The sequence below is a fragment of the Rattus norvegicus genome, chromosome 7 (genome assembly GCF_021556685.1).
Source record: "Rattus norvegicus strain SHRSP/BbbUtx chromosome 7, alternate assembly SHRSP_T2T, whole genome shotgun sequence".
Taxonomy (NCBI): Eukaryota; Metazoa; Chordata; class Mammalia; order Rodentia; family Muridae; genus Rattus; species Rattus norvegicus.
Window position 1 is genome coordinate 31,659,701 of NC_141540.1, and position 24,973 is coordinate 31,684,673.

Here is a 24,973-nt window from a genome sequence, read left to right on the forward strand (position 1 = left end):
CAGTGTTAACACCTTTCATGCCCAGGGCCTGGAGTGCAGGGCTGCACACTACATGCCGGGGTGCTGGGAATCTGAGTGTCCATGTTTGGAGAGCAATGCAACAAGAAAGTTTGGCTTGTGCTTCTGCTGGTGCAGGGGCTGCCTGACCTGCTTGTAACTCTCTGGCAATCAATAAAGGAGCAACAAGCAACAAGGGGAGATGTGGCTGTTAACTGTACTCCGTGCAGGGGAGAGGGGGAGGTCTCCTCATCCAGACCAGGGCCATTTAGAGAGACCCTTTGGTGGCAATACGTGGGGAGACAAGTGAGGTCTCATGGAAGACCTGGCCTTTTCTTGGTGCTTCTGATCTTACTAGAGAACAGACACCAGCATCAATGCTGATAGCAGAGTTTTGATATGCAGGGCTCGAGGAGAAAGGACAGCTTGGGGCAAAGCTTAGGGGACAGGAATGGAAAGCAGTTGTCGTAGCTGTGGGAGTACCTGTAAAAAAAGAAATGGTTCTTGTGAGACAAGAAGGAAATATGGTTCAACATGACCCAGTTAACCGGTGTTGGTTCAGACTTCTAGATCTGATTCCGGTCAGTTCATATTTTTAGGCACTTAAGAACAGCAATATTTTGGGGAAAGATTTTCTGGTAACATTTATCTCAATGCCATGTATGCAGTAAAGCATGAGGCTTAAGGACCTCGGAGAGGATCAGATGTGGTCTTGGTCATACAGAGGTGAATGTGACATCTCCCTGCAGGATGGACACAGGGAGGTTCTTGTGCCCCCTATACATGGTGGGCATGAAGAATGTATTGTCCCAGCAGTCTGGAGTAAGAAGTTACCTTTCTAGATTTTTCTCCCTGCTCCTTAGTGCCCTCATCTGTAAAGTAGGGGAAAAAATGTGACCTACTTCACACGGTGAGGATGGGAGGAGGCGGCTTCAGTAACTCACTGAGGACAATACCTGTCACATAAGTGACCTATGCTAAGAAGGCTTCCATTGTCACCACTCAAAGGGTGATGCAGACAGGTGACCTGTGCTTTAAAGTCATAAAAACCCCAGGGTGAGAAACTAAAGAGCCAGAAGGATTGGGATCAAGGCCCAGGGACCAGCATGGAGGCAGCTGGATGTGAATCTTGACTCTGTCATTCACTAGCAGAGCATACACGTGGGTGTGTGTGTACACATGCTGTTCTGTGCATGTGCGTATGTGCACGCATGTGTCCGTTTTTGTATATTGTTGGTGACCCACAGAACTCTGAAATTGAGTGATCCCTGATATTAGCCAAAAATAAAGGGCTGGCTTGGGGGATAAATTCCTCAGCCAAAGTCGAGACACACTTGAAAATCTGTTCATTTGCAGCTCAAAACCAGAATGCTTTTCTGTCACAAAGTCTTTGAGCACTCTGCTGACTTTGTTACACAGATACCAAAGAGCCCACCATGTAAAGAATATTTAGAGCTGCACCTGCATTAGTTCTGCATTGTTCATGTGGAAAGTGTAGAGCTCGAGTAGCTTGGATCCTCAGAAAAACAGGCTCTGACTTCATTTTATGAGCACAGTTGAAGTTTTAAGGGAAATCCTTTCTGAGGCTTCGGCTTAGATCTCCATGGTGCATTTCCTGAAACCTGCCACTAGATGGCAGAAGTGTTCTTTCTCATCTCACTTGAGCCAGTAGTGGGGGAACCTTACCTTGGGGCTGTACGCATTTCTTCCTTCAGTCCTTCCTCACAGCAACCCCAGATTAAAGGACAAACTCCATCGCAAATGTAACCCCAGTGCCTAGCCCATGATAATGCTTCAGAAAACATCAGCGGCCCTTCCTATTGTTACAGTTTCTATTTTCACAGAGGAGTGGACACAGAGTTGCCTTTCCTCTGAAGCCGGACTGGGGCTGCTTACAAATTCAACCTTGGGTCCTCCAGCCTCCTTTCAGGGTTAGAGTTAATAGCCATGGCCTTGGCTCGCTACATGAACCCTGCCATGTCTGTTTGCTTTTATGATTCTGGCCTTATCTTAGTCATGATGTGATTTTTTTTTTCTTTCTTTTTTTTTTTTTTTTTTTTTTCCAGAGCTGGGGACCGAACCCAGGGCCTTGCGCGTGCTAGGCAAGCGCTCTACCACTGAGCTAAATCCCCAACCCCAGTCATGATGTGATCTTAAGCCAGTTGTTTTGATTCTCAGATCTTTAAATCCTCGGTTTTTCATCTGTATGAGACAGGACTTCAGAGAGAGAAACTAGGTCAGAGTAGAGGCTGTGAATGGTGGTCACTACTGTTAATATAACCGGAGGCCTTCCATTTTTCTTCTCTTCCCTTCAATTTCTTCACAGTCACTCAGCACTCATGGCTCCTGCCCCTCAGGGAACCTAGCCGTCGCACTTTCCTGGTCTCTGTTCATACACAGGGCACTTGCACCCGGTACATCTCTTAAAAGCTCAAGGATTTGGGTGGTGTCACCTTCTCTTCTCTCTGGTCTCTCTCTAGGAGAGATACCGTTATTGCAGACACAAAACTCATGTAACTCATCCTTCCTCATGGTGTTACTTTGGAAAGCAAGCGCCAAGCCACCTGAGTCTGTTACTTTCACTGGGGGTAGTGATTTGCTTTGATATTGAAAGGTTTTGTAGGGGTTGCCCAAGGTACTCAGGAGGGAGTCATGAGGTAGAAGGTTGGCGTCTGAGGGTTCATCGTTCTAACTTGGGTCTAATTTATATTTGGGGCTTTACACAATTTCTGCTGCCACAGAAAATCTTTGTTGACAGCTACTACAAAGGGTGGGCAGGGGATGAGTTTGAGATGATTCATGAAAACTTTCAGGCATGAGATGGGGCCGGGTGTGGGCTCTGCTTCAGTCAGAGTTCCAAAGGTCTAATATTCCAGAGTGCAGAACTTGACTTTGTCCTGTGTTTTCTGGACAGGGAAAGAGTCCTTTAGTGAGTTCCAGTAGAGGACTGGGTAGAAGACCCTCTCGTTCCTTAATCTCTGAGTCAGAGAGTCCCAAAGAACAGCCTAGGCCAAGGTTCAGTCTAAGTCTGGTGTTTGAAAATCAGTCTCCCAAGAAAGTGGAATTTATTTATTTTTTTTTTTTGATTTTTTTTTTTTATTAACTTGAGTATTTCTTATATACATTTCTAGTGTTATTCCCTTTCCCGGTTTCCGGGCAAACATCCCCCTCCCCCCTCCCCTTCCTTATGGGTGTTCCCCTCCCAACCCTCCCCCCATTGCCGCCCTCCCCCCATAGACTAGTTCACTGGGGGTTCAGTCTTAGCAGGACCCAGGGCTTCCCCTTCCACTGGTGCTCTTACTAGGATATTCATTGCTACCTATGGGGTCAGAGTCCAGGGTCAGTCCATGTATAGTCTTTAGGTAGTGGCTTAGTCCCTGGAAGCTCTGGTTGCTTGGCATTGTTGTACTTTTGGGGTCTCGAGCCCCTTCAAGCTCTTCCAGTTCTTTCTCTGATTCCTTCAATAGGGGACCTATTCTCAGTTCAGTGGTTTGCTGCTGGCATTCGCCTCTATATTTGCTGTATTCTGGCTGTGTCTCTCAGGAGCGATCTACATCCGGCTCCTGTCGGTCTGCACTTCTTTGCTTCATCCATCTTGTCTAATTGGGTGGCTGTATATGTATGGGCCACATGTGGGGCAGGCTCTGAATGGGTGTTCCTTCAGTCTCTGTTTTAATCTTTGCCTCTCCCTTCCCTGCCAAGGGTATTCTTTTTCCTCATTTAAAGAAGGAGTGAAGCATTCACATTTTGATCATCCGTCTTGAGTTTCGTTTGTTCTAGGGATCTAGGGTAATTCAAGCATTTGGGCTAATAGCCACTTATCAATGAGTGCATACCATGTATGTCTTTCTGTGATTGGGTTAGCTCACTCAGGATGATATTTTCCAGTTCCAACCATTTGCCTACGAATTTCATAAACTCGTTGTTTTTGATAGCTGAGTAATATTCCATTGTGTAGATGTACCACATTTTCTGTATCCATTCCTCTGTTGAAGGGCATCTGGGTTCTTTCCATTTTCTGGCTATTATAAATAAGGCTGCGATGAACATAGTGGAGCACGTGTCTCTTTTATATGTTGAGGCATCTTTTGGGTATATGCCCAAGAGAGGTATAGCTGGATCCTCAGGCAGTTCAATGTCCAATTTTCTGAGGAACCTCCAGACTGATTTCCAGAATGGTTTTACCAGTCTGCAATCCCACCAACAATGGAGGAGTGTTCCTCTTTCTCCACATCCTCGCCAGCATCTGCTGTCACCTGAGTTTTTGATCTTAGCCAATCGCACTGGTGTGAGGTGAAATCTCAGGGTTGTTTTGATTTGCATTTCCCTTATGACTAAAGATGTTGAACATTTCTTTAGGTGTTTCTCCGCCATTCGGCATTCCTCAGCTGTGAATTCTTTGTTTAGCTCTGAACCCCATTTTTTAATAGGGTTATTTGTTTCCCTGCGGTCTAACTTCTTGAGTTCTTTGTATATTTTGGAAATAAGGCCTCTATCTGTTGTAGGATTGGTAAAGATCTTTTCCCAATCTGTTGGTTGCCGTTTTGTCCTAACCACAGTGTCCTTTGCCTTACAGAAGCTTTGCAGTTTTATGAGATCCCATTTGTCGATTCTTGATCTTAGAGCATAAGCCATTGGTGTTTTGTTCAGGAAATTTTTTCCAGTGCCCATGTGTTCCAGATGCTTCCCTAGTTTTTCTTCTATTAGTTTGAGTGTGTCTGCTTTGATGTGGAGGTCCTTGATCCACTTGGACTTAAGCTTTGTACAGGGTGATAAGGATGGATCGATCTGCATTCTTCTACATGTTGCCCTCCAGTTGAACCAGCACCATTTGCTGAAAATGCTATCTTTTTTCCATTGGATGGTTTTGGCTCCTTTGTCAAAAATCAAGTGACCATAGGTGTGTGGGTTCATTTCTGGGTCTTCAATTCTATTCCACTGGTCTATCTGTCTGTCTCTGTACCAATACCATGCAGTTTTTATCACTATTGCTCTGTAATACTGCTTGAGTTCAGGGATAGTGATTCCCCCTGAAGTCCTTTTATTGTTGAGGATAGCTTTAGCTATCCTGGGTTTTTTGTTATTCCAGATGAATTTGCAAATTGTTCTGTCTAACTCTTTGAAGAATTGGATTGGTATTTTGATGGGGATTGCATTGAATCTGTAGATTGCTTTTGGTAAAATGGCCATTTTTACCATATTAATCCTGCCAATCCATGAGCATGGGAGATCTTTCCATCTTCTGAGGTCTTCTTCAATTTCTTTCCTCAGTGTCTTGAAGTTCTTATTGTACAGATCTTTTACTTGCTTGGTTAAAGTCACACCGAGGTACTTTATATTATTTGGGTCTATTATGAAGGGTGTCGTTTCCCTAATTTCTTTCTCGGCTTGTTTCTCTTTTGTATAGAGGAAGGCAACTGATTTATTTGAGTTAATTTTATACCCAGCCACTTTGCTGAAGTTGTTTATCAGCTTTAGTAGTTCTCTGGTGGAACTTTTGGGATCACTTAAATATACTATCATGTCAACTGCAAATAGTGATATTTTGACCTCTTCTTTTCCGATCTGTATCCCCTTGATCTCCTTTTGTTGTCTGATTGCTCTGGCTAGAACTTCAAGAACTATATTGAATAAGTAGGGAGAGAGTGGGCAGCCTTGTCTAGTCCCTGATTTTAGTGGGATTGCTTCAAGTTTCTCTCCATTTAGTTTAATGTTAGCAACTGGTTTGCTGTATATGGCTTTTACTATGTTTAGGTATGGGCCTTGAATTCCTATTCTTTCCAGGACTTTTATCATGAAGGGGTGTTGAATTTTGTCAAATGCTTTCTCAGCATCTAATGAAATGATCATGTGGTTCTGTTCTTTCAGTTTGTTTATATAATGGATCACGTTGATGGTTTTCCGTATATTAAACCATCCCTGCATGCCTGGGATGAAGCCTACTTGATCATGGTGGATGATTGTTTTGATGTGCTCTTGAATTCGGTTTGCCAGAATTTTATTGAGTATTTTTGCGTCGATATTCATAAGGGAAATTGGTCTGAAGTTCTCTTTCTTTGTTGTGTCTTTGTGTGGTTTAGGTATAAGAGTAATTGTGGCTTCGTAGAAGGAATTCGGTAGTGCTCCATCTGTTTCAATTTTGTGGAATAGTTTGGATAATATTGGTATGAGGTCTTCTATGAAGGTTTGATAGAATTCTGCACTAAACCCGTCTGGACCTGGGCTCTTTTTGGTTGGGAGACCTTTAATGACTGCTTCTATTTCCTTAGGAGTTATGGGGTTGTTTAACTGGTTTATCTGTTCCTGATTTAACTTCGATACCTGGTATCTGTCTAGGAAATTGTCCATTTCCTGAAGATTTTCAAATTTTGTTGAATATAGGTTTTTATAGTAAGATCTGATGATTTTTTGAATTTCCTCCGAATCTGTAGTTATGTCTCCCTTTTCATTTCTGATTTTGTTAATTTGGACACACTCTCTGTGTCCTCTCGTTAGTCTGGCTAAGGGTTTATCTATCTTGTTGATTTTCTCAAAGAACCAACTTTTGGTTCTGTTGATTCTTTCTATGGTCCTTTTTGTTTCTACTTGGTTGATTTCAGCTCTGAGTTTGATTATTTCCTGCCTTCTACTCCTCCTGGGTGTATTTGCTTCTTTTTGTTCTAGAGCTTTTAGGTGTGCTGTCAGGCTGCTGACATATGCTCTTTCCTGTTTCTTTCTGCAGGCACTCAGCGCTATGAGTTTTCCTCTTAGCACAGCTTTCATTGTGTCCCATAAGTTTGAGTATGTTGTATCTTCATTTTCATTAAATTCTAAAAAGTTTTTAATTTCTTTCTTTATTTCTTCCTTGACCAGGTTATCATTGAGTAGAGCATTGTTCAATTTCCACGTATATGTGGGCATTCTTCCCTTATTGTTATTGAAGACCAGTTTTAGGCCGTGGTGGTCCGATAGCACGCATGGGATTATTTCTATCTTTCTGTACCTGTTGAGGCCCGTTTTTTGACCAATTATATGGTCAATTTTGGAGAAAGTACCATGAGGAGCTGAGAAGAAGGTATATCCTTTTGCTTTAGGATAGAATGTTCTATAAATATCCGTTAAGTCCATTTGGCTCATGACTTCTCTTAGTCTGTCTACATCACTGTTTAGAAAGTGGAATTTAAATGTAAGACTTATGCAGAACCTTTGGTTACCGTCACCATCAACATGACTAATTGGGGTCCGGAGAGGCTGTTAGCCACGTGCCCTACGATCTGCACTCAGGATTTGGCCTTTTCTGTGTTACAGTGCCCTGGTTCCCAAGGACCATTCAGGAGTTGGACCGATTCGCCAATCAGATTCTCAGCTATGGAGCCGAACTGGATGCGGACCACCCAGTGAGTCCAGGACTCGGAATTAGAGTCTTTCAGCCTTCTCCCCACCTTCCCTCCATCTTCTCCTCCTCTCCCCTCCTCCTACATCTTCAGCTTGGGGCAGCGTGTTTGTTTAGTTGGTTAAGAGAATTTTACTGAGCTCCTACGCGCGCCAGCACTGGGAAAGCAAAGATTAACGAGACCATGAGACCTCCCCGTCGAACTCACTGCCGTCATTACTTCGATCGTTACTGTGACCCAGTGGCCAGAAAGTGCTGTCCTTATACAGTAGTGTGTATTTATTTTTCTGCCTTTGTGCATTTTACGGTCATTTAAATCAAGCACAACCAGGGAACAGGAAGAGAGGTGACAGTGAACGTTCAGAGAGCAGAGAAGAAGGTTCTAGTCAGATGAGGGAGGGGGCGGGGCCTTTGGCTGAGAGAATGACATCTGTTTCGGCCAGTGGTAGAGATGGGTGGGTGGCCCCTTAAGTGTGATAGCGAGAGAGCCAGCTGATGCATGGGTTGGGCCAGATTTTCAAACGTCTTTCATATCTTATATCCTGGAGTGGTGGCAAAATTCACTGTACCCTGAATCCTGTGGCAGAGGACATTTTGTTGTTGGTTTGGTTTGGTTTTTAATGGGCTCTCACTAGAGGAATGGATTTGTGTGTGTGTGTGTGTGTGTGTGTGTGTGTGTGTGTGTGCGCGCGCGCGCGTGTGTGGTGTGTAGGGATCTTCTTATTCCTTCTTCTCGGGCCAATGGTCCTTAGATGTGAGCAGCCCAGGCCGAAGATCAAGGTGGTCTGGCAGCTTCCTTGGGTGGGCAGTATGTTATTACGTTCTCTGCTCTGCCGGGCAGTGGACTCTCTGGCCTTTAATAACCAGGCAACTGTTTATACAAACAAGGTTTTAGTGTGGCTGGTACTAGGGTGTGTCTGCATTTATTCATCGTCTCCTCACGACCTTGTGAAGTCCAACAGCTAACAGGAGGCTTGCTCTTCCCAGTGGCACTTCCCATAAGCAGTTCGAGGTTTCCATCCCACACAGGCCCAGCCATGATAGGTACCTTCTCCAGTGTCCTCTGTCAATTGAACCTTGGCTCCAGTGCTCAGGGTAGTTGAGACACAGACCTGGCTGGTGGCAAAAACTCAAAGAATAGGGAGCCATGGAGTAACCTTTTAAAGCATGAGCATCTGGCATAGCAAACCCCTGTGAGTAGACTTGGGATGCACAAGGAAAGCATTGGGACTTCAGTTATCCGGCAGCTTCAGTTATCCAGAATTTTATCTTCAATTAAAAAGGGGGTGGGGAGTACTTTTTGAACAAAAACAAGGTGTGAATTAACCCTATCCTCTACACTTCAAAGCAGGATAAAAACTATTTTCAGACTTTAAAAAAAATAATATTGATGTCTGGGAGAGTCCCACTACACTCGCAGTCACATGTATGCATATGTGTATGTCCACCCGGTGCTGTCACTTACCAGGCATTGCCAACCATAAGTCTATCTTCATTGTTACACCAAGTGACTGTCTCTGCCTCATGTCTTCATAAGGACTCACAATGGCTTTCCTGAACCTTAGTTGTGACGTTAGAACGAATCATCCTGCATTAAGGACAGAAGTGTTTGTAGGCATCCTGTGCAAGCCTGGCCTATTCTGCCTCACAGACATGGGGGTGAGCACTGGTGAAGTTCAGGCAGGAGGCTCCTGGATTCTAAGACACCCTGAGCTATGCAGTAAGACTCTAAAACCAAACCAAACCAAACCAGAGCAGACCCAAACTAGGTCAAACCAAATGAAATCAAACCAAACTGAAAACAATTTGAAAATACCAGCTCAGGGGAAAAAAATTCTCTGTTGTCTTCTTGGATATGACACAGCCCATGTCATGGAGCCCAGAGGTGGCAAAGGCCACACTTCGGACGCTCTGATGTCCCCTAACAAACCCGTGCCTCTCAGCTGGGGGCCCTGCAAGCAAAAGCAACTCTAAGATTTCTTCCCCCCACCCCAGGAAAGCAAGTCCAACCTGAGTCAACCTGTAGGGTGCACACATCAGGACATTTCTTCTCTCCCCAGCCCCCAACATCCAGCCTTGACCCTCTGTTCTTCCCGTTGGCCTCAATCCTAAACATTTGGGTGGGTGGGAGAGGCAAGCCTAGAGAGAGAGGGACGTGTCCTTTCTGTTAGCCTTGTCTCCCCTCAGAAGCCAAAGCTGGCCTTAAAACTCCCTGGAATTCATTTCTCTCTGCCAACCCAGGCCACATCTTTGGCTCCCACCCTCTCCATGTCATGAATTTTATCATAAAAACACAGCGTATCAGGTACACAGTCCCCCTGAAGGGGAGGCGCCAGGGTCTTTCTGTTCCCTCGGTCTTTCACCAGATGCTGGGAATAGGGGCCAAGCACAGAGCAAAATCCCGGGTGTTCCCCTGCAGCCGCCAGGCCCCACAGGCCTGGCCTCAAGGTGAGAACTGCAAGCAGACACTGTGAAGGGGCCGTTCTTCTTCGAGGACCCTCTGTTCTGCCCTGTCCCTTGCAGTCAGCATGATCCCTTCCTCCCCTGACCCCCTGCCCTTGGCAAGATTTGCTTCTATGTGACCTTGTGCTTCACGGCCGCCCCAACAGCCACTTTGTGAAATGAGGGAAAGGAAGGATTGTTCTAGAAGTCCAGGGTAAAAGTGCTCGGCCTAAATCTTCAATGGAATAGGATGGCAGTCCATCCTTCACTCTGTCCTTCCTGCCTTATTCATGTTCTCCCTCCCTCCCTTTCCTTCTTCCTCCTTTCCTCCTGCTTACTCCCCCTATACACCTCCCCCTTCCTTTCCACAAGTATTTTTCAAGCATTACTAGCTATCGTTTTTGATTATTAATTAATTGATTAATTATCCACTTCACATCCCAGTTTCTGTCTCTTTCTCCTCCTCCCAGTCCCCCCTCACACAGATCCTCCCCCATTCTCCTCTCCCCTTCTCTGAGAAGGGGGAGCTCCCTCTGGGTACTGACACCCTCCCCCCCCCCAAGACAATAAGATCTCTGCAGGGCTAGGCAAATTCTCTCCCACAGAGGCCAGACCAGACAAGGCAGCTCACTCTGTTAGAGAAATGGAATCCAGGACAGGCGACAGATTCAGGGACAGTCCCTGCTCCAGTTGTTGAGGGACCCACACGAAGGCCAAGCTGCACTTCTGCTTCATATGTGCGGGGTGCCTGGGTCCAGCCTGTTGTGCTAGCATGTTTTACACATTCTGCCTGTGCCTTAACCTATCCGTGTCATTCTGTGAAGCAGGTGTGATCAGCAATCTCAGTTTCCATAAGAGGGAACTAACTCTCCCAGGGAGAAGCTGGCCACTAGGAGGCCACACTTCTAGTGAGGATGGCAGCTAGAAGCCCACGATCTCCTTGCTGTCTGAGCTTTAACTGCAGTGGTGACCAGAAAAATGGTGAACAAGATATATCAGCCTAGAAGAGTCCTCAGAAGGCTTGGCCTAAATACTCTTAAGCGATAAAACTTCCGAGAGAGAGAGAGAGAGAGAGAGAGAGAGAGAGAGAGAGAGAGGAGGGATAGCATCTAGGCTCTGATGTTTTCTCATCTCACAGAAGTCTCTCTCCTCCTTCTGACACCCTTTCCTTCGCCACTTCCTCACTGGCAATATGTTTTCCTGTCAAAACACACCTGGTTCCAGGCAGGGCAGCCTGAATCACTACTGTTAGCATAATTGAGGCAGGGTTTCGATGCTATTGGTTTAAACTGCGACAGTGTGATCAGTCAACACCCGTTACAGCTTAAGTCAGAACGCAGCTCATGGGGATGGTCACCTGCCAACCCAAAAGATGGGAAGCCAAGGTCCCGAAAGGAGAGGCTTCAAGGTCACAAGTCTAACCAGAGGTGCCTACCTATTTAGCTGCAGTGACAGAGATCTGAGTAGTGGGAGCTCTTGGCAGGTGGGAATGAATGTTTTAAAGACTCTTCCCGAATGATGAGTCTCTTGTAGTGCTATGCATGTCTGTTCATGTACCGGATCACCTGGCACTATTTTCCGGTGACCTGGAATGGACTTAGGATATTATTTTACATCCTCACGGCAGAAAACTTAAAAAAGCGTACAAAGCATTGTTAGCTTGTCACTATGGGCACCCCGTCCATGGGATAGTTAATTAGAGTTAGGTGTAGTCCTTCCATTGCTCCCTTACGCATTTCCCTCGATACATGGACTGTCTATCAGGCGTGCGATTTTTGCCTTGAGCTTTAATTTTCGCAGGTGGAAAAATTCCTAAATGTGCCATCCAGACAAGGCACATTAATGATGAATCGTGGTTGAGTGGGGGTGAGAACTGAGCATGGGCATCTCCTTCCTGGAGGCAGTGTGAAGTAGGAATCCCTCTCCCTGGTGTCTCCACTAACTCTGGTGTCCCACTGCAGTCCCCAAATCTCAGCTTGCCAGTGTGGTTAGGCTTGGAAAACCTTAACAAAAGTGATGCATTTAATCTTTATTTATTTATTATGCTTCAGGACCCTTCAGCAAACAGGCTAATGGGGCTCGACTGTCTTCCCTTCTGTTATCAAAACGGAATCAGACATTCTTCAGGGTTCTCAATGCTGTGAAAAAAAATCTTTCTTTTATATTTTCAGGGGCCAGAGAGAGAGACACACACACGTACTATCTTCCGTTAAGACTGTCTAGTCAGGATGACAATTGCTACATTTAAGTTTATTTTATGAGTTCAAGTATGAAGGTATGGATAAATACATATTTATTGTTTAGTCTAGTAGAGATGCTCCCCCACTGACTTGCTGGCGGTGCTTGGATATCAAGCTAGTTTTCCTTCTAGTGTACCCAAAGACATTCGTCTTTGATCAGCACAGATGCAGTTACAAGTTCATAGGCCATTGGAGCACGTGTGGTTCGTGTATACTTAGGATCCCAATATACACAGTGATGTTTATAGGCTAGCCTGAGCTATCCAGTAGGACCGTGCCTCAAATTCTGACAGCAAACAAACAGAAACTCCCAATTTCTCCATTCGTTTGATTTTTATTTTCACCTATGCAGAGCTGTGTGTATGTGTGTCAGAGTATTTGACACAAGCATGTGAGTGCCCATGGAACCCAGCGGAGGGCACTGGCCCTGGAGAGGGAGTGACAAGTGGTCGTGAGCCACCTCGTGTGAGCGCTGGAAACCAAACTGAATCCTCTGGAAGAGCAGCAAGAACTCTTAGCCACCCGAGCCATCTCTCCAGTGCCCCTATTTATAATGAGTGATTTTAATCCAGCCAGTGTTTCAGAGACATCAACAGCTTGTGCTTTGTAATAACCATGCCGTAAAATCTTTGAACCGAGGAATATTTCTTACCATTGGGATGTAGGTTTGGAATAACTATATGATGATTTTACTTTACAAGTATGAAGCATTCTGTCTTTCTTAAAATTATTGTTTCTTTTCTTTTTTTATTGGATATTTTCTTTATTTACATTTCAAATGTTATTCCCTTTTCTGGTTTCCCCTCCGGAAACCCCTCATTCAATCCTCCTACCCACTTCCTCCATGTGGGTGCTCCCCCACCTACCCACCCTGGAATTCTCCTACACTGGAGCATGGAGCCTTCCCAGGACGAAGGGTGTCTCCTCCCATTGATGACCGGCAAGGCCATCCTCTGTTACATATGCAGCTGGAGCTATGGGTCCCTCCATGTGTACTCTTTGGATGGTGGTTTAGTCCCTGGGAGCTCTGGGGTATCTGGTTGGTTGATATTGTTCTTCCTATGGGGTTCAAACCCCCTCAGCTACCTCAGTCCTTTCTCTAACTCCGCCATTGAGAACTCTGTTCTCAGTCCAATAGTTGGCTGTAAGCATCTGCCTCTGTATTTGTCATGCTCTGGCAGAGCCTCTCAGGAGACAGCTATATCAGGCTCCTGTCAGCATGCACCTCTTGGCACCCCCAATAGTGACTGGGTTTGCAGACTGCATGTGGGATGGATCCCCAGGTGGGGTAGTCTCCGGATGGCATTTCCTTCAGTCGCTGCTCCACACTTTGTCTTTGTGTTTCTTCCTGTGAGTGTTTTGTTGCCCTTTCTAAAAGTACTGCAGCATCCACATGTTTGTTTTTCTTCTTGAGTTTCATGTTGTCTGAAACTTGTATCTTGGGTATTCTGAGCTTTTTTTTTTTTGGCTAATATTCACTTATTAGTGAGTACATACCATGTGTGTTCTTTTGTGATTGGGTTACCTCCCTCAGGATGATATTTTTTGTGGTTGAATCCATTTGCCTAAGAATTTCATGAAGTCATTGTTTTTAATAGCTGAGTAGTTCTTCATTATGTAAATGTATCACATTTTCTGTAACCATTCCTCTGTGGAAGGGCATCTGGGTTCTTTCCAGCTTCTGGCTATTATAAATAAGGCTGCTATAAACATAGTGGAGCATGTGTCCTTGTTATATGTTGGAGCATCTTTTGGGTATATGCCCAGGAGTGGTATAGTTGGGTCCTCAGGTAGTGCAATGTCCAATTTTCTGAGGAACCTCCAGACTGATTTCCAGAATGGTTTTACCAGTTTGCAATCCCACCAACAATGGAGGAGTGTTTCTCTTTCTCCACATTCTTGCCAGCATCTGTTGTCACCTGAATTTTTGATCTTAGCCATTCTGACTGGCATGAAGTGGATTCTCAGGGTAGTTTTAATTTGCATTTCCTTGATGACTAGAAATGTTGAACATTTCTTTGGGTGCTTCTTGGCCATTCGATATTCATCAGCTCAGAATTCTTTGTTTAACTCTGCACCCCAATTTTAGTAAGGTTGTTTGGTTTTCTGGGCTCTAACTTCTTGAGTTCTTTGTATATATTGGATGTTAGCCCTCTCTCAGATGTAGGATTGGTAAAGATCTTTTCCAACTCTGTTGGTTGCCATTTTGTCCTATTGATAGTAACCTTTGCCTTAGAGAAGCTTTGAAATTTTATGAGGTTTAATTTGTGGATTCTTGATCTTAGAGCATGAGTCATTGGTGTTCTGTTCAGGAAATTTTCCCCCCTGTGCTCATGTGTTCGAGGCTCTTCCCCACTTTTTCTTCTATTAGTTTCAGTGTATTTGGTTTTATCTGGAGGCCCTTGATCCACTTGGACTTAAGCTTTGTACAGGACGATAAGAATGGGTCAATTTGCATTCTTCTACATGCTGACCTCCAGTTGAACCAGCACCATTTATTGAAAATGCTGTCTTTTTTCCATTAGATGGTTTTAGCTCCTTTGTCAAAGATCAAGTGACCATAGGTGTGCGGGTTCATTTCTGGGTCTTCAATTCTATTCCACTGATCTACCTGCCTGTCTCTGTACCAATACCATGCAGTTTTTATCACTATTGCTCTGTAATACAACTTGAGGTCAGGGATGGTGATTCCCCCAGAAGTTCTTTTTATTGTTGAGAAAAATTCTTGCTATCCTGGGTTTTTTGTTATTCCAAATGAATTTGCAAATTTCTCTTTCTAACTCTATGAAGAATCGAGTTGGAATTTTGATGGGGCTTGCATTGAATTTGTAGATTGCTTTAGGCAAGATGGCCATTTCTTAAAATACATCCTAGTAAACCCTAGAAATATTCCTATCCACATCTCTCCTACTGTTCCCCTCCCTCCCTCTCCATTCTTTCCTCCCTCCTTCTTGCTCTCCTGTTTCTTCTTTCTATTCCCCTGTGCTCCAGGTTCTCAGGTAAAATTATCTTTTATAAATTGCTTTACTTTTTTTATTTTTTGGAAATGTTGGTTGACCCTGATTTTAACATCAAGCAAAACCTAACAAGGCAGTCAAGGAAAGAAAGGGAAGGCAACATTTGAAAGTCAGGGAACATTGATGTTCTTCAAAGGCATCTTTAAACACCGCCTAGGATACAAAGCCTTAGTTTTCAAGTCATTCAGTCTATGGTTGGGGGAACTGGAGAGACAGAGAAATTGCAAACTGAAGTGATTTCTGGAAGGGTTTGGTGGGAAATGTTTGCAGGGAACAAAGAAGAGTTCTATGGCGGAGGACCAGTCTCTTGTCTCACCACAATTTGACCACAGTGAACATTTCTGTAAAATACTCTTCTCATCGGTTGGGACACTTCCCAACTCATGATCAGCCCACTCCACCCTAAACACTCAGAGACACACTTGGATGCTTTGCACTTGGACATGTGCTGCTTGGCACAACTGGGAAGACTGCCTGCCAGTCTGCCTCAGAGAAGACATTGTCATCTCTTGGTCTGGAGTGGTTTGCTCAGTCAGTGGAGTGCCTGCCAGGTCAGAAAGATTCACAAGTACTGAAGGGTAGTAAAAAGAGAGGGGGAGCTGGGTGAGCCACAGCCAGGCCTCTCCTTTACGGGTCTACTTCCGGGGACTCCATTGATTCTGGGAGAACACGCTTACTGATCAACCTAACAAGTTTGTGCCAAAAGCTGGCACAGATGTAGAGAGGTGGAGAATGACATTTTCCTAGCACTTTTGGGAGGTTGAGGCAAGAGAACTGAGGTCTGTTTGGGCTATTCAGAAATACCATATTTCAAGAAATTAAAATGCAAAACGTAAAATTGCCATAGCAGTAAGTACATATCCATCCATCTGTCTACCAAGGAATAAAAAGAGGCCTCCATAGTAATTTTCATAGTGGTGATTATTTAAAAATGGAAGCTGTGGAGATAGCTGATTTAGAAAAGCACAGATATGAAGCATGATGACCCATGTTACATTCCCAGTATCCATGTAAAGCATGGTGCCACATGCTTTTCTCATGAAACAAGGTAGAAAGACACCTAAGGTTAATAATATTTGAATTCATCATGTTCCGAATGTTCACTCCAAAATGTGTATACATTCCAACACACATACACAAACATACACACACGTATACATACAAGCACACTCACAAACATATATTCACACATACACATATATACATGCACACATGCACATATACACATATAAACACATACATGCATACAAACACACTATATACACACATATATGCACACATATTCACACATATACACAGACAGACAGACAGACACACACACACACAGACATGAGGAGGCATTGCTAAACACAACACTTGCCAGAAATAGTGTGAATATTCTATGTCTTCATCATAGGCATTGGCTTTGTCTTGATCAAGACAGTTTAGAAGAAGCTAGGAATGGAGTAGATGACATTTCCTTATGACCAGAGTGTATCTGTAGATCCTAAAATCTCATGATTGAATGGAGAAGATTCCCCTGAATCAAAGGTGTGGCAGAGTGTGTCACTCCTTCCCTCTGGGTTTAACACAGACCCTGTGTTAGAGCACCATCAAGGAGACACGTGTCATCATAGCTCAAAAGCTTCCACTCAGATCATTGCTGGAGGTGCCAGGCCTCTCCCTCTGCAGGCGTGAGTCATCAAGTGTCTTCTCTCTCTTAGGGCTTTAAAGATCCTGTGTACCGGGCGAGACGAAAGCAGTTTGCTGACATTGCCTACAACTACCGCCAGTAAGTCTTTCTGTTGGACAACTGAGAAAGGGCATCCCCAAACCCCCATTCTAGGTTGGAAATGATTGGCCTAGAACCCTCTGCTTTGTGTGTGCACTCATGTCTGTGTATAAGTGTGTATTTGTTTGTGTGTGTGTATATATGTATTATACATATGTATTTACATATGTATATATGTGTATGTATGTGCACATGTGTGTATGTATGTGTATATGTGTGCATGTATATGTATGCATGTGTATGTTTGTACGTGTGTGTGTGTATGTATGTATGTATGTATGTATGTATGTATGTATGTATGTGTGTGTGTTTAAGCTCTCTCCTTAATAACACATTTTGAAATGTTGTCTCTAGATCAAACAAAACCACCCCCTGTGCTGCAGCCTAGGTCTCTCCTAAGCTTTGCTAGCTAATCATCTGCAGTGTCTCAAATGATTAGCAAGGCTTCCATCATGAATGAAACAGGCTCTGGTCTTCTCCACATTAGACCAGGAAGAAAAAAGCTGGCTGCTCCAGTGAAGGAACGAATCACGGGAGCCTTGGGACCAGCTGCACTCCTGTGTTCTACTTATCTGGTTTGACCCAGTCCTGTAGGGCAACTGCCAGATGGGATATATTTCTGTTCAGAATTCTATCGTAGTTTAGCCAAGAGAAAATGGCCATATCAAATGTGTTGTTTGGGAACATAATGGCTTTGCTGTTGTGAGTCCTCGGGGAATAATACGTAAATTGGGACTTGGGAAACTCGGTATTTTGGAGACAGCAGTTTCTGAGTTAAGGGAATAAATAAAAAGATATACTCAAAAAGAAACTCCAGAGCTGTCCCAGGGACTGAGGTATTAGTTCTTCAACAGTGTTGGTAGGACATCAACAACCACATAAGAAAACGATGGGGCTTTATGTGGTGAACACAAACTTATGTGTGGATGGAGAGACATCTAAAACCCTACCTTCTCTGAAACATATGTGTGTGTGTGTGTGTGTGTGTGTGTGTGTGTGGTGTGAGTGTGTGTGGTGTGTGTGTGTGTGATGGTTATGTGATGGGTATGTGTGTGAGGAGTGTGTGTGTGTGTGTGGTGTGTGTGTGTGGTGTGTGTGTGAGTGTGTGTGGTGTGTGTGTGTGTGATGGTTATGTGATGGGTATGTGTGTGAGGAGTGTGTGTGTGTGTGGTGTGTGTGTGTGGTGTGTGTGTAGTGTGTGTGGTGTGTGTGTGTGGTGTGTGTGTAGTGTGTGTGGTGTGTGTGTGTGTGTGATGGTTATGTGATGGGTATGTGTGTGAGGAGTGTGTGTGTGTTTGTGTGATGGTTATGTGATGGGTATGTGTGTGAGGAGTGTGTGTGTGTGTGTGTGTGTGTGTGTGTGTGTGTGTGTGTGTGCATTTGGTGCTGTAATAAATTCTCGTTTTATAGATGAGGAACCCGAAGGTGAAAGAAATTAAATATCTTTTCAAAGTCATTTACCTAGTAGGCGACAAAGGCAGGTTTTAATTTTACCTGTCCCCAGACCATTGTCAGCATCTCCACTGTGTCTATTAACCTCGTGCCTAGGCAGGTCCAGGACTCAGGGTCTCATGCTGCCTTTCTGGCTGGAGTCCTTAGGACTGCTCTTGTTTTCAGGCTTAGCCTCATCCGTCTCAGAGATGGGTCCCATGTGATGTCCCAGCTCAATTAGAAGTTCTAAGCCTTTCCTGTGAGGATTGCTAAGTTCTTGTGATTGGGTCTTAGCTCTGACCCATGGACCCATGTGTCAGCCGACCACTGTGCTTAGGATAAAGAAGCTCTGTGGCGGCACAACCCTGACCACACTCCCACACGCAAAGGGAGCGTTGAGTGTCCTCTTGAAACCCCCCACACTGAAAGGGGTGGGAGGCTCTTGACTGCAAGAAGGGGAAGAGACACCGGGTCACCGGGAGAGGAAGTGTGAATCAGGACAGCAGCGTGTTCAAAATGTCTCCGCTTTTGGAAATATGTCGCAGCAGAAGGACCGGTTGTCTTTCTTGTTTTTACATTAATCAAGCAAGCAAGCAATCAATTGTTGGTGTGTGTGTGTGTGCGTGCGTGCGTGCGTGCGTGCGTGCGTGTGTGTGTGTGTGTGTGTGTGTGTGTGTGTGTGTACCTGCTATGACTCGTGTGGATGTTAGAGGACAATTGTGTGAATCCGCTCTCTCTTCCATTTGGGTTCTGGGCAGACTTGGTGGCAAGTGTCCTTAACCACAGAGGAATACTGCTGCCTCCGTCAGTCCCTAGCTTTGAAATGAGAACTAGTTATTTTAATAATCATGGTTATTGAAGTTCAAGTATTAGGAATATAGTTACATACATATATATATATATGTAACTATATATATGTATATATATGTATGTATATGTATATATGTATGTATGTATATATATATATATATATATATATATATATATATATAAATTTATGCCTATAAACACCCACATTAAGAATACTTGTCCAGTACAGGGCTAAGGTTCACAGAAGTTTACTAAATTACCTGAGACTATAAATCTAGAAGTATCAGGGCCAGGCTTTGATCAGTTTCTATTTCCAAGGCCTTTTTTTTTTTTTTTTTTTTTTTTGCCTCCTTCACTGTTTAACTCTGGAGTACATACAGTCTTAGGCAAAAGCACACCTGACACTGTTTTTGCAGTCTTTGCCGGGTAACCAGGAGATCCTCTGGGCTTGAGATCTTCTTATTTCTCAATCAACAATTTATCTTTCCTCCCCAGTCCCTGCCCACCTTTCTGTAGAAAATAACAGTCTTTTCTCTAATGTCCTCGGATGAGGTTCAATTTTGAAAGTCCAGGAGGAGCCTAGTTTGGAACCAGATTCACAGTTCCAAGGTAAACAGCCCCACTTTGTCCCAGACTCTGTGTCCCTAGTGAGAGGAGCAGGCCTGCAGCCCAGGGAACAGTCTCTGCCCAGGTCAGCCTTTGTTTGCTTTCCATTGTTTCAGGACATAGCCTAGAAGCTTCCAGACTAATGACTCCTAACTGCAGCTTGCTTCAGTCACCTAGGGAGTTTGTTAAGATCTACTCATCCATGACAGCCTCTTTCCAGGCCATTCAGGACAGTGGGACAGGGGTCTTACGTAGATGCTTCGACAAACCTGGCAATAGAAGCATAGTTTCCATTTTAGCTTGCTCATTATGTTCCTCCCATCCCAATACTTAGAAGTGTCATACATTTGGTCCAGAACTGCTTTGTTAATTGACAAATTTCTGTACTTATGACATACAGCCTCTCTCTCTCTCTTCCTCTCCCTCTCTCCCTCTCCCTATCTCCCTCTCCCTCTCCTTCTTCCTCCTCTCTTCTCCCTTCCCCTTCCCCTCCCCCTCCCCTTCTCCCCATCTTAAGATATAAAGATTTATACACGGTGGAACCCTAGCCTAAATTTAAACAGCTTCATAATTTCCCAGGATCAGAAGCATCAAACTCAGCAGGTGCAAACTGCCCAGACAAGTTTTAAACACACATACCTATCTATTAAACCCAGGTCAGTCAGAGCTGATTGCTTTTATGGACATAATACAAGACACTCCAGTGCTTTCCCTAACTTGGGTGCCTTTGCCTGGAAAAGAGATGCATTGTTCAGTTGTCTCTGCTGCCGTTCTTCCTACTGCCCTGGACAAGCTGCTCTACACGTGTGCCACCTGCCTAGCCCCTGAAAACAGATTTCTACCTTGAACAAACAGTCTAGAGCAATGGTTCTCAACTTGTGGGGCACAACCCTTTTGGGGTCAAATGATCTTTTCTCAGGGGTCACATATCAGATATCCTGCATATCAGAGGTTTACATTATGATTCATGACAGTAGCCAATTTACAGTTAGGAAGTAGCAATGAAAATAATTTTATGGTCGGGGGTCACCACAACACGAGGAACTGTGTAAAAGGTTTGTAGCCTCAAGAAGGTTGAGAACCATTGGCTTAGGATCTAAGGAGAGCAGAAAGGCCAAAGGACGTCCAAAAATGATAGTAAATCCTCAGCCAAACCACGCTTTCATGGGGAAAGCAACACAGTAGTGTTTCCTGTGAGGCTTTGTCTTTCAAACTATGCTGGGAGTCCATGCTGGCCACTGGCAGCACCTCACAAATTCTGGGGCCCTGCCTCCCTGTGCTGACCTCACCACATCGTGTGCCCTGACCTTTCCCTGCTGGAGACACCTTTTTCACGCCTGTATTCTAGTGGCCAGCCCATCCCTCGGGTGGAATACACAGAGGAAGAGAAGCAGACCTGGGGAACGGTGTTCAGGACCTTGAAGGCCTTGTATAAAACACATGCCTGCTACGAGCACAACCACATTTTCCCACTTCTGGAAAAGTACTGCGGTTTCCGTGAAGACAACATTCCACAGCTGGAAGATGTTTCTCAATTTCTGCAGAGTGAGTCCATGTCAGGGTCAAAGCCCTGAAGACAGTGGAGGGCAGGGAGGCGGGAGAGGACGGGGGAGGGGCGGTAAACAGAGGCTGTTGTGAGACTTGGAGGTGTGGTGCAGGATGACTTTTTCTCACCCGGCTGCAGTGTTTCTTGCATCCCTCTCCTCTCCATTATCCACATTCTGTCCATGCAAGAATGTCAGGTGTGAATTTTTTTTTTTTTACTGTCTCAGATAGCTGTCTCTGAAAGGATTTTTTTTTCATATTCAAAGCCCAAGGTGCCCTGTCTAGGGTTTACCCTGCAGCTCACTGTTAGGAAATGGCTACACTGTCATTTCAAGGAAAAGGCATGCTCTCTGTGGGCCAGTGCCAAGAGTTGCTTGCACTGAGTCTATGCATCTGGGATGGATCCTGCCTTTGACCTTTTCTGCTTGTGTAAAGCTGCCTTCATGTTCTCATCTGTCAAATAGACAGTCACCCTATTGGCATTCCTCGTAGACTGAGAGACATGTTGCTTATGAGAGCACCCAGCATAGAGCTGGGTCGGAAGTCCTGTGAGTCTGTGGGTTTGGGGTGATGTGGGATGCTCAGTGGAGCACTGTGTGAGCGATGGGCTTTGGCGTAGTCTTTCCAGGGGAGAGTATGCTTTTCTTCCTGATGCTCATTCAGCTCATTTGGCAAAACCCAAACAGCCGACTCATTCCTATTGGACACCTACTGTATACTATCTGAGTAAGGAGAGTAGGGAGACAGACCACAGTTCTATAGAAGGGAAGAACTTTTCTGTACATCAGAACCCTGAATGTATAGGAAGTGGACCAGAAAACTATATGGCAGGGAGGGAGGTTAGAATGGGAACAGATCTGATGAGGTGATGATCTTTGAGGTCTCTTCCACTTCTAGGCTAAAGCAAGGAGCAAATGTTCAAACAGTAGCTAACTGTGAATGTAGAGAGAAGAGAGAGAGAGAGAGAGAGAGAGAGAGAGAGAGAGAGAGAGAGAGAGAGAGAGAGACCTAAAGACAGTCTGCACTTTAAACCTAATGCTATGGCCAGTAGTGAGAATGTAACCACTCTGGAAATCAGTCTGTCAATTCCTCAGAAAATTGACATAGTACTACCTGAGGACCCAGCTATGCCACTCTTGGGCATAGACACAAAAGATGCTCCAACATACAACAAAGACACATGCTCCACTAGGTTCATGGCAGCCTTATTTATAATAGCCAGAAGCTGGAAAGAATCCAGATGTCCTTCAACAGAGGAATGGATACAGAAAATGTGGTACATCTACACAATGGAGTACTACTCAGCTATCAGAAACAATGACTTCATAAAATTCTTAGGCAAATGGATGGAACTAGAAAATATCATCCTGAGTGAGGTAACCTTATCACAAAAGAACACACATGGTATGCACTCACTAATAAGTGGATAGTAGCCCAAAAGCTCAGAATACTCGATACAATTTACAGACAACATGAAGCTCAAGAAGAAGAAAGATCAAAGTGTGGATACTTCAATACTTCTTAGAAGGGTGAACGAAATACTCACAGGAAGAAATGCAAAGACAAAGTGTGGAGCAGAGACTGAAAGAAAGGCCATCCAGAGACTGCCACACATGGGGATCCATCCCACATGCAGTCACCAAACCCAGTCACTATTGGGGGTGCCAAGAGGTGCATGCTGACAGGAGCCTGATGTAGCTGTCTCCTGAGAGGCTCTGCCAGAGCATGACAAATACAGAGGCAGATGCTTGCAGTCAATCATTGAACTGAGAACTGGGTTTCCAATAGAGGAGTTAGAGAAAGGACTGAGGTAGCTGAGGGGGTTTGCAACCCCACAGGAAGACCAACAACATCAACAACCAGACACCCCAGAGCTCCCAGGGACTAAACCATGAACCAAAGAGTACACATGAAGTGACCCATGACTCCAGCCACATATGTAGCAGAGGATGGCCTTGTTGAGCATCCATGGGAGGAAAGGCCTTTGGTCCTGTGAAGGCTCAATGCCCCAGTGTAAGGACCAGGGGTGGGTGGGTGGAGGAGCACCCTAATGAAAATAGGAGGTTGGGGGTTGACATAGGGTGTATCTGGGGGCAAAATTGGGAAGGGGATAATATTTGAAATGCAGTTAAAGAAAATATCCAATAAAAAATGAAAAAAGAAAATAAAACAATAAAAACACCAATGTGCTATAAAACATCAATGCTAGCAGTCAGGAAGTTATATAATTGTAATCGATAGGCTTTGAAGCTACCTTGCCTGTGGCTTGTGACCCCAGACTCAAAGCTTTAACCCATCCCTCAGCTCCCCCATCTTTGTAGTCTGGATGATAAAATGGCTTCTTCACAGTTATCATGAAGATTAGCTTGTGCAAACTACTTAGAGCTGTGCCTGGCATATGTTAGGTAGGTAGTATGTAGTATTAGTTACTGTCCTTTGCAATGTCACTCTTCTAGTTCCAGTGTAGAGTAGACCAAGAAGCAGAGGTTGATTATCAATTGGTAACTTTTTTTAAAAAGAAAAGCTATTTAGAGGGTGTGGCATCGTGTGCTCAAAAACTCCCCAATACTTTAGTCCTTGATTAGGGAAACACCTACCAGTACTCAGTGCATCCTCTACTGTAAAACTAAGAGAAGCCAGCATGAACTGTTTTGTGGATAGGAGATGGGGGAGGGGAGGGAGAGTTAGGGAGGGAGGGAGGTAGTGAGAGGGAGGGGGAGGGGAAGGGGTCAAAGAGGGGATGGAGAGGGAGAGGGAGGGGGAGGAGAAGGGGAAGGAGAGGGAGATAGAAATTGGATGCAAATTTTCTCTTCCCCGTTGCTCCAGTCAGACAGGACATTTCTCCCTCCTCCCAGGATGGGCTGTATGTGTCACAGTAGAGGTGGAAATGTTTGTAGCATGCTCTACTCCTGATGTTGAACATACATCTCCTTGCTACTCAGAGAACATGAGAAGTAGTGGGAAAGTGTTTGGTCCTAATTAACACTAACCAAAGAGAAATTTACTGGATGTTTACTGGACTAGTTTCTGCTACATGACTTTTAGTCATTATTATTTTGATGCTTACGACATCCCTCAGTAGTGCCAGGCAACACTTTGCTTGGGAGAAAACTGAGGCTCAACAATGTGAGGTTATGTGACCCAAAGCAGCCAAGGAGGCAGAGACCAGAAACCAAGTCTCTCTCGTAGCAAAGCGAGTGATCTCAGCATGTCCTAAATGCATTTCTGGATGATTCCAGATCTTTGCCTAGATTATTGGCTAGAAGGAGAGAATTGGTGGCCACCATGCTTCCTATTTGGGCCTTTAGCCATCTCATTAGTCACACAGAAATTGATCCAAAGAGATCAGTATGAGTCCCCTAATCATTTCCCCCTTCTCATGACGTCAATGGCTCCTAATTAGAAAGGACCTGTTGCTGAGAATCTGGCACTGTTTTAGATAAACGTAGCCTTTCTTTTCTTTTCTTTTCTTTTCTTTTCTTGGGCATTGGTTCTTTACAAGGGGGTTTGCAGTCTTTCTGGATTTATCATAAGGCTTATGGTTCTCAACCTTCCTAATGCTGCAACTCTGTGATACTATTCCTCATGTTGTGGCCACCCCGCCCCCCTATAAAATTATTTTGTTGCTACTTCATAACTGCAATTTTCCTGGTATTATGAATAATAGCATTTGATTCACGTGATATGCAGGATATGACCTCACGGGGGGTCATAACACATAGGTTGCGAATCACTTATAATA

General features: G+C 44.5%; 1 protein-coding gene across 2 annotated transcripts in view; it reads left to right on the forward strand.

Annotated features, from left to right (window-relative positions):
* The window catches only part of Pah (phenylalanine hydroxylase), a 64,921-nt gene that overhangs the window by 27,045 nt on the left and 12,903 nt on the right, over positions 1-24,973 (forward strand). For both annotated transcript variants that reach the window (NM_012619.2, XM_087555738.1), the window contains 3 exons: positions 7,285-7,373; positions 16,772-16,839; positions 21,035-21,231. In NM_012619.2, the coding sequence (NP_036751.2) occupies positions 7,285-7,373; positions 16,772-16,839; positions 21,035-21,231 (354 nt within the window). The remainder of the gene's footprint in view (positions 1-7,284; positions 7,374-16,771; positions 16,840-21,034; positions 21,232-24,973) is intronic.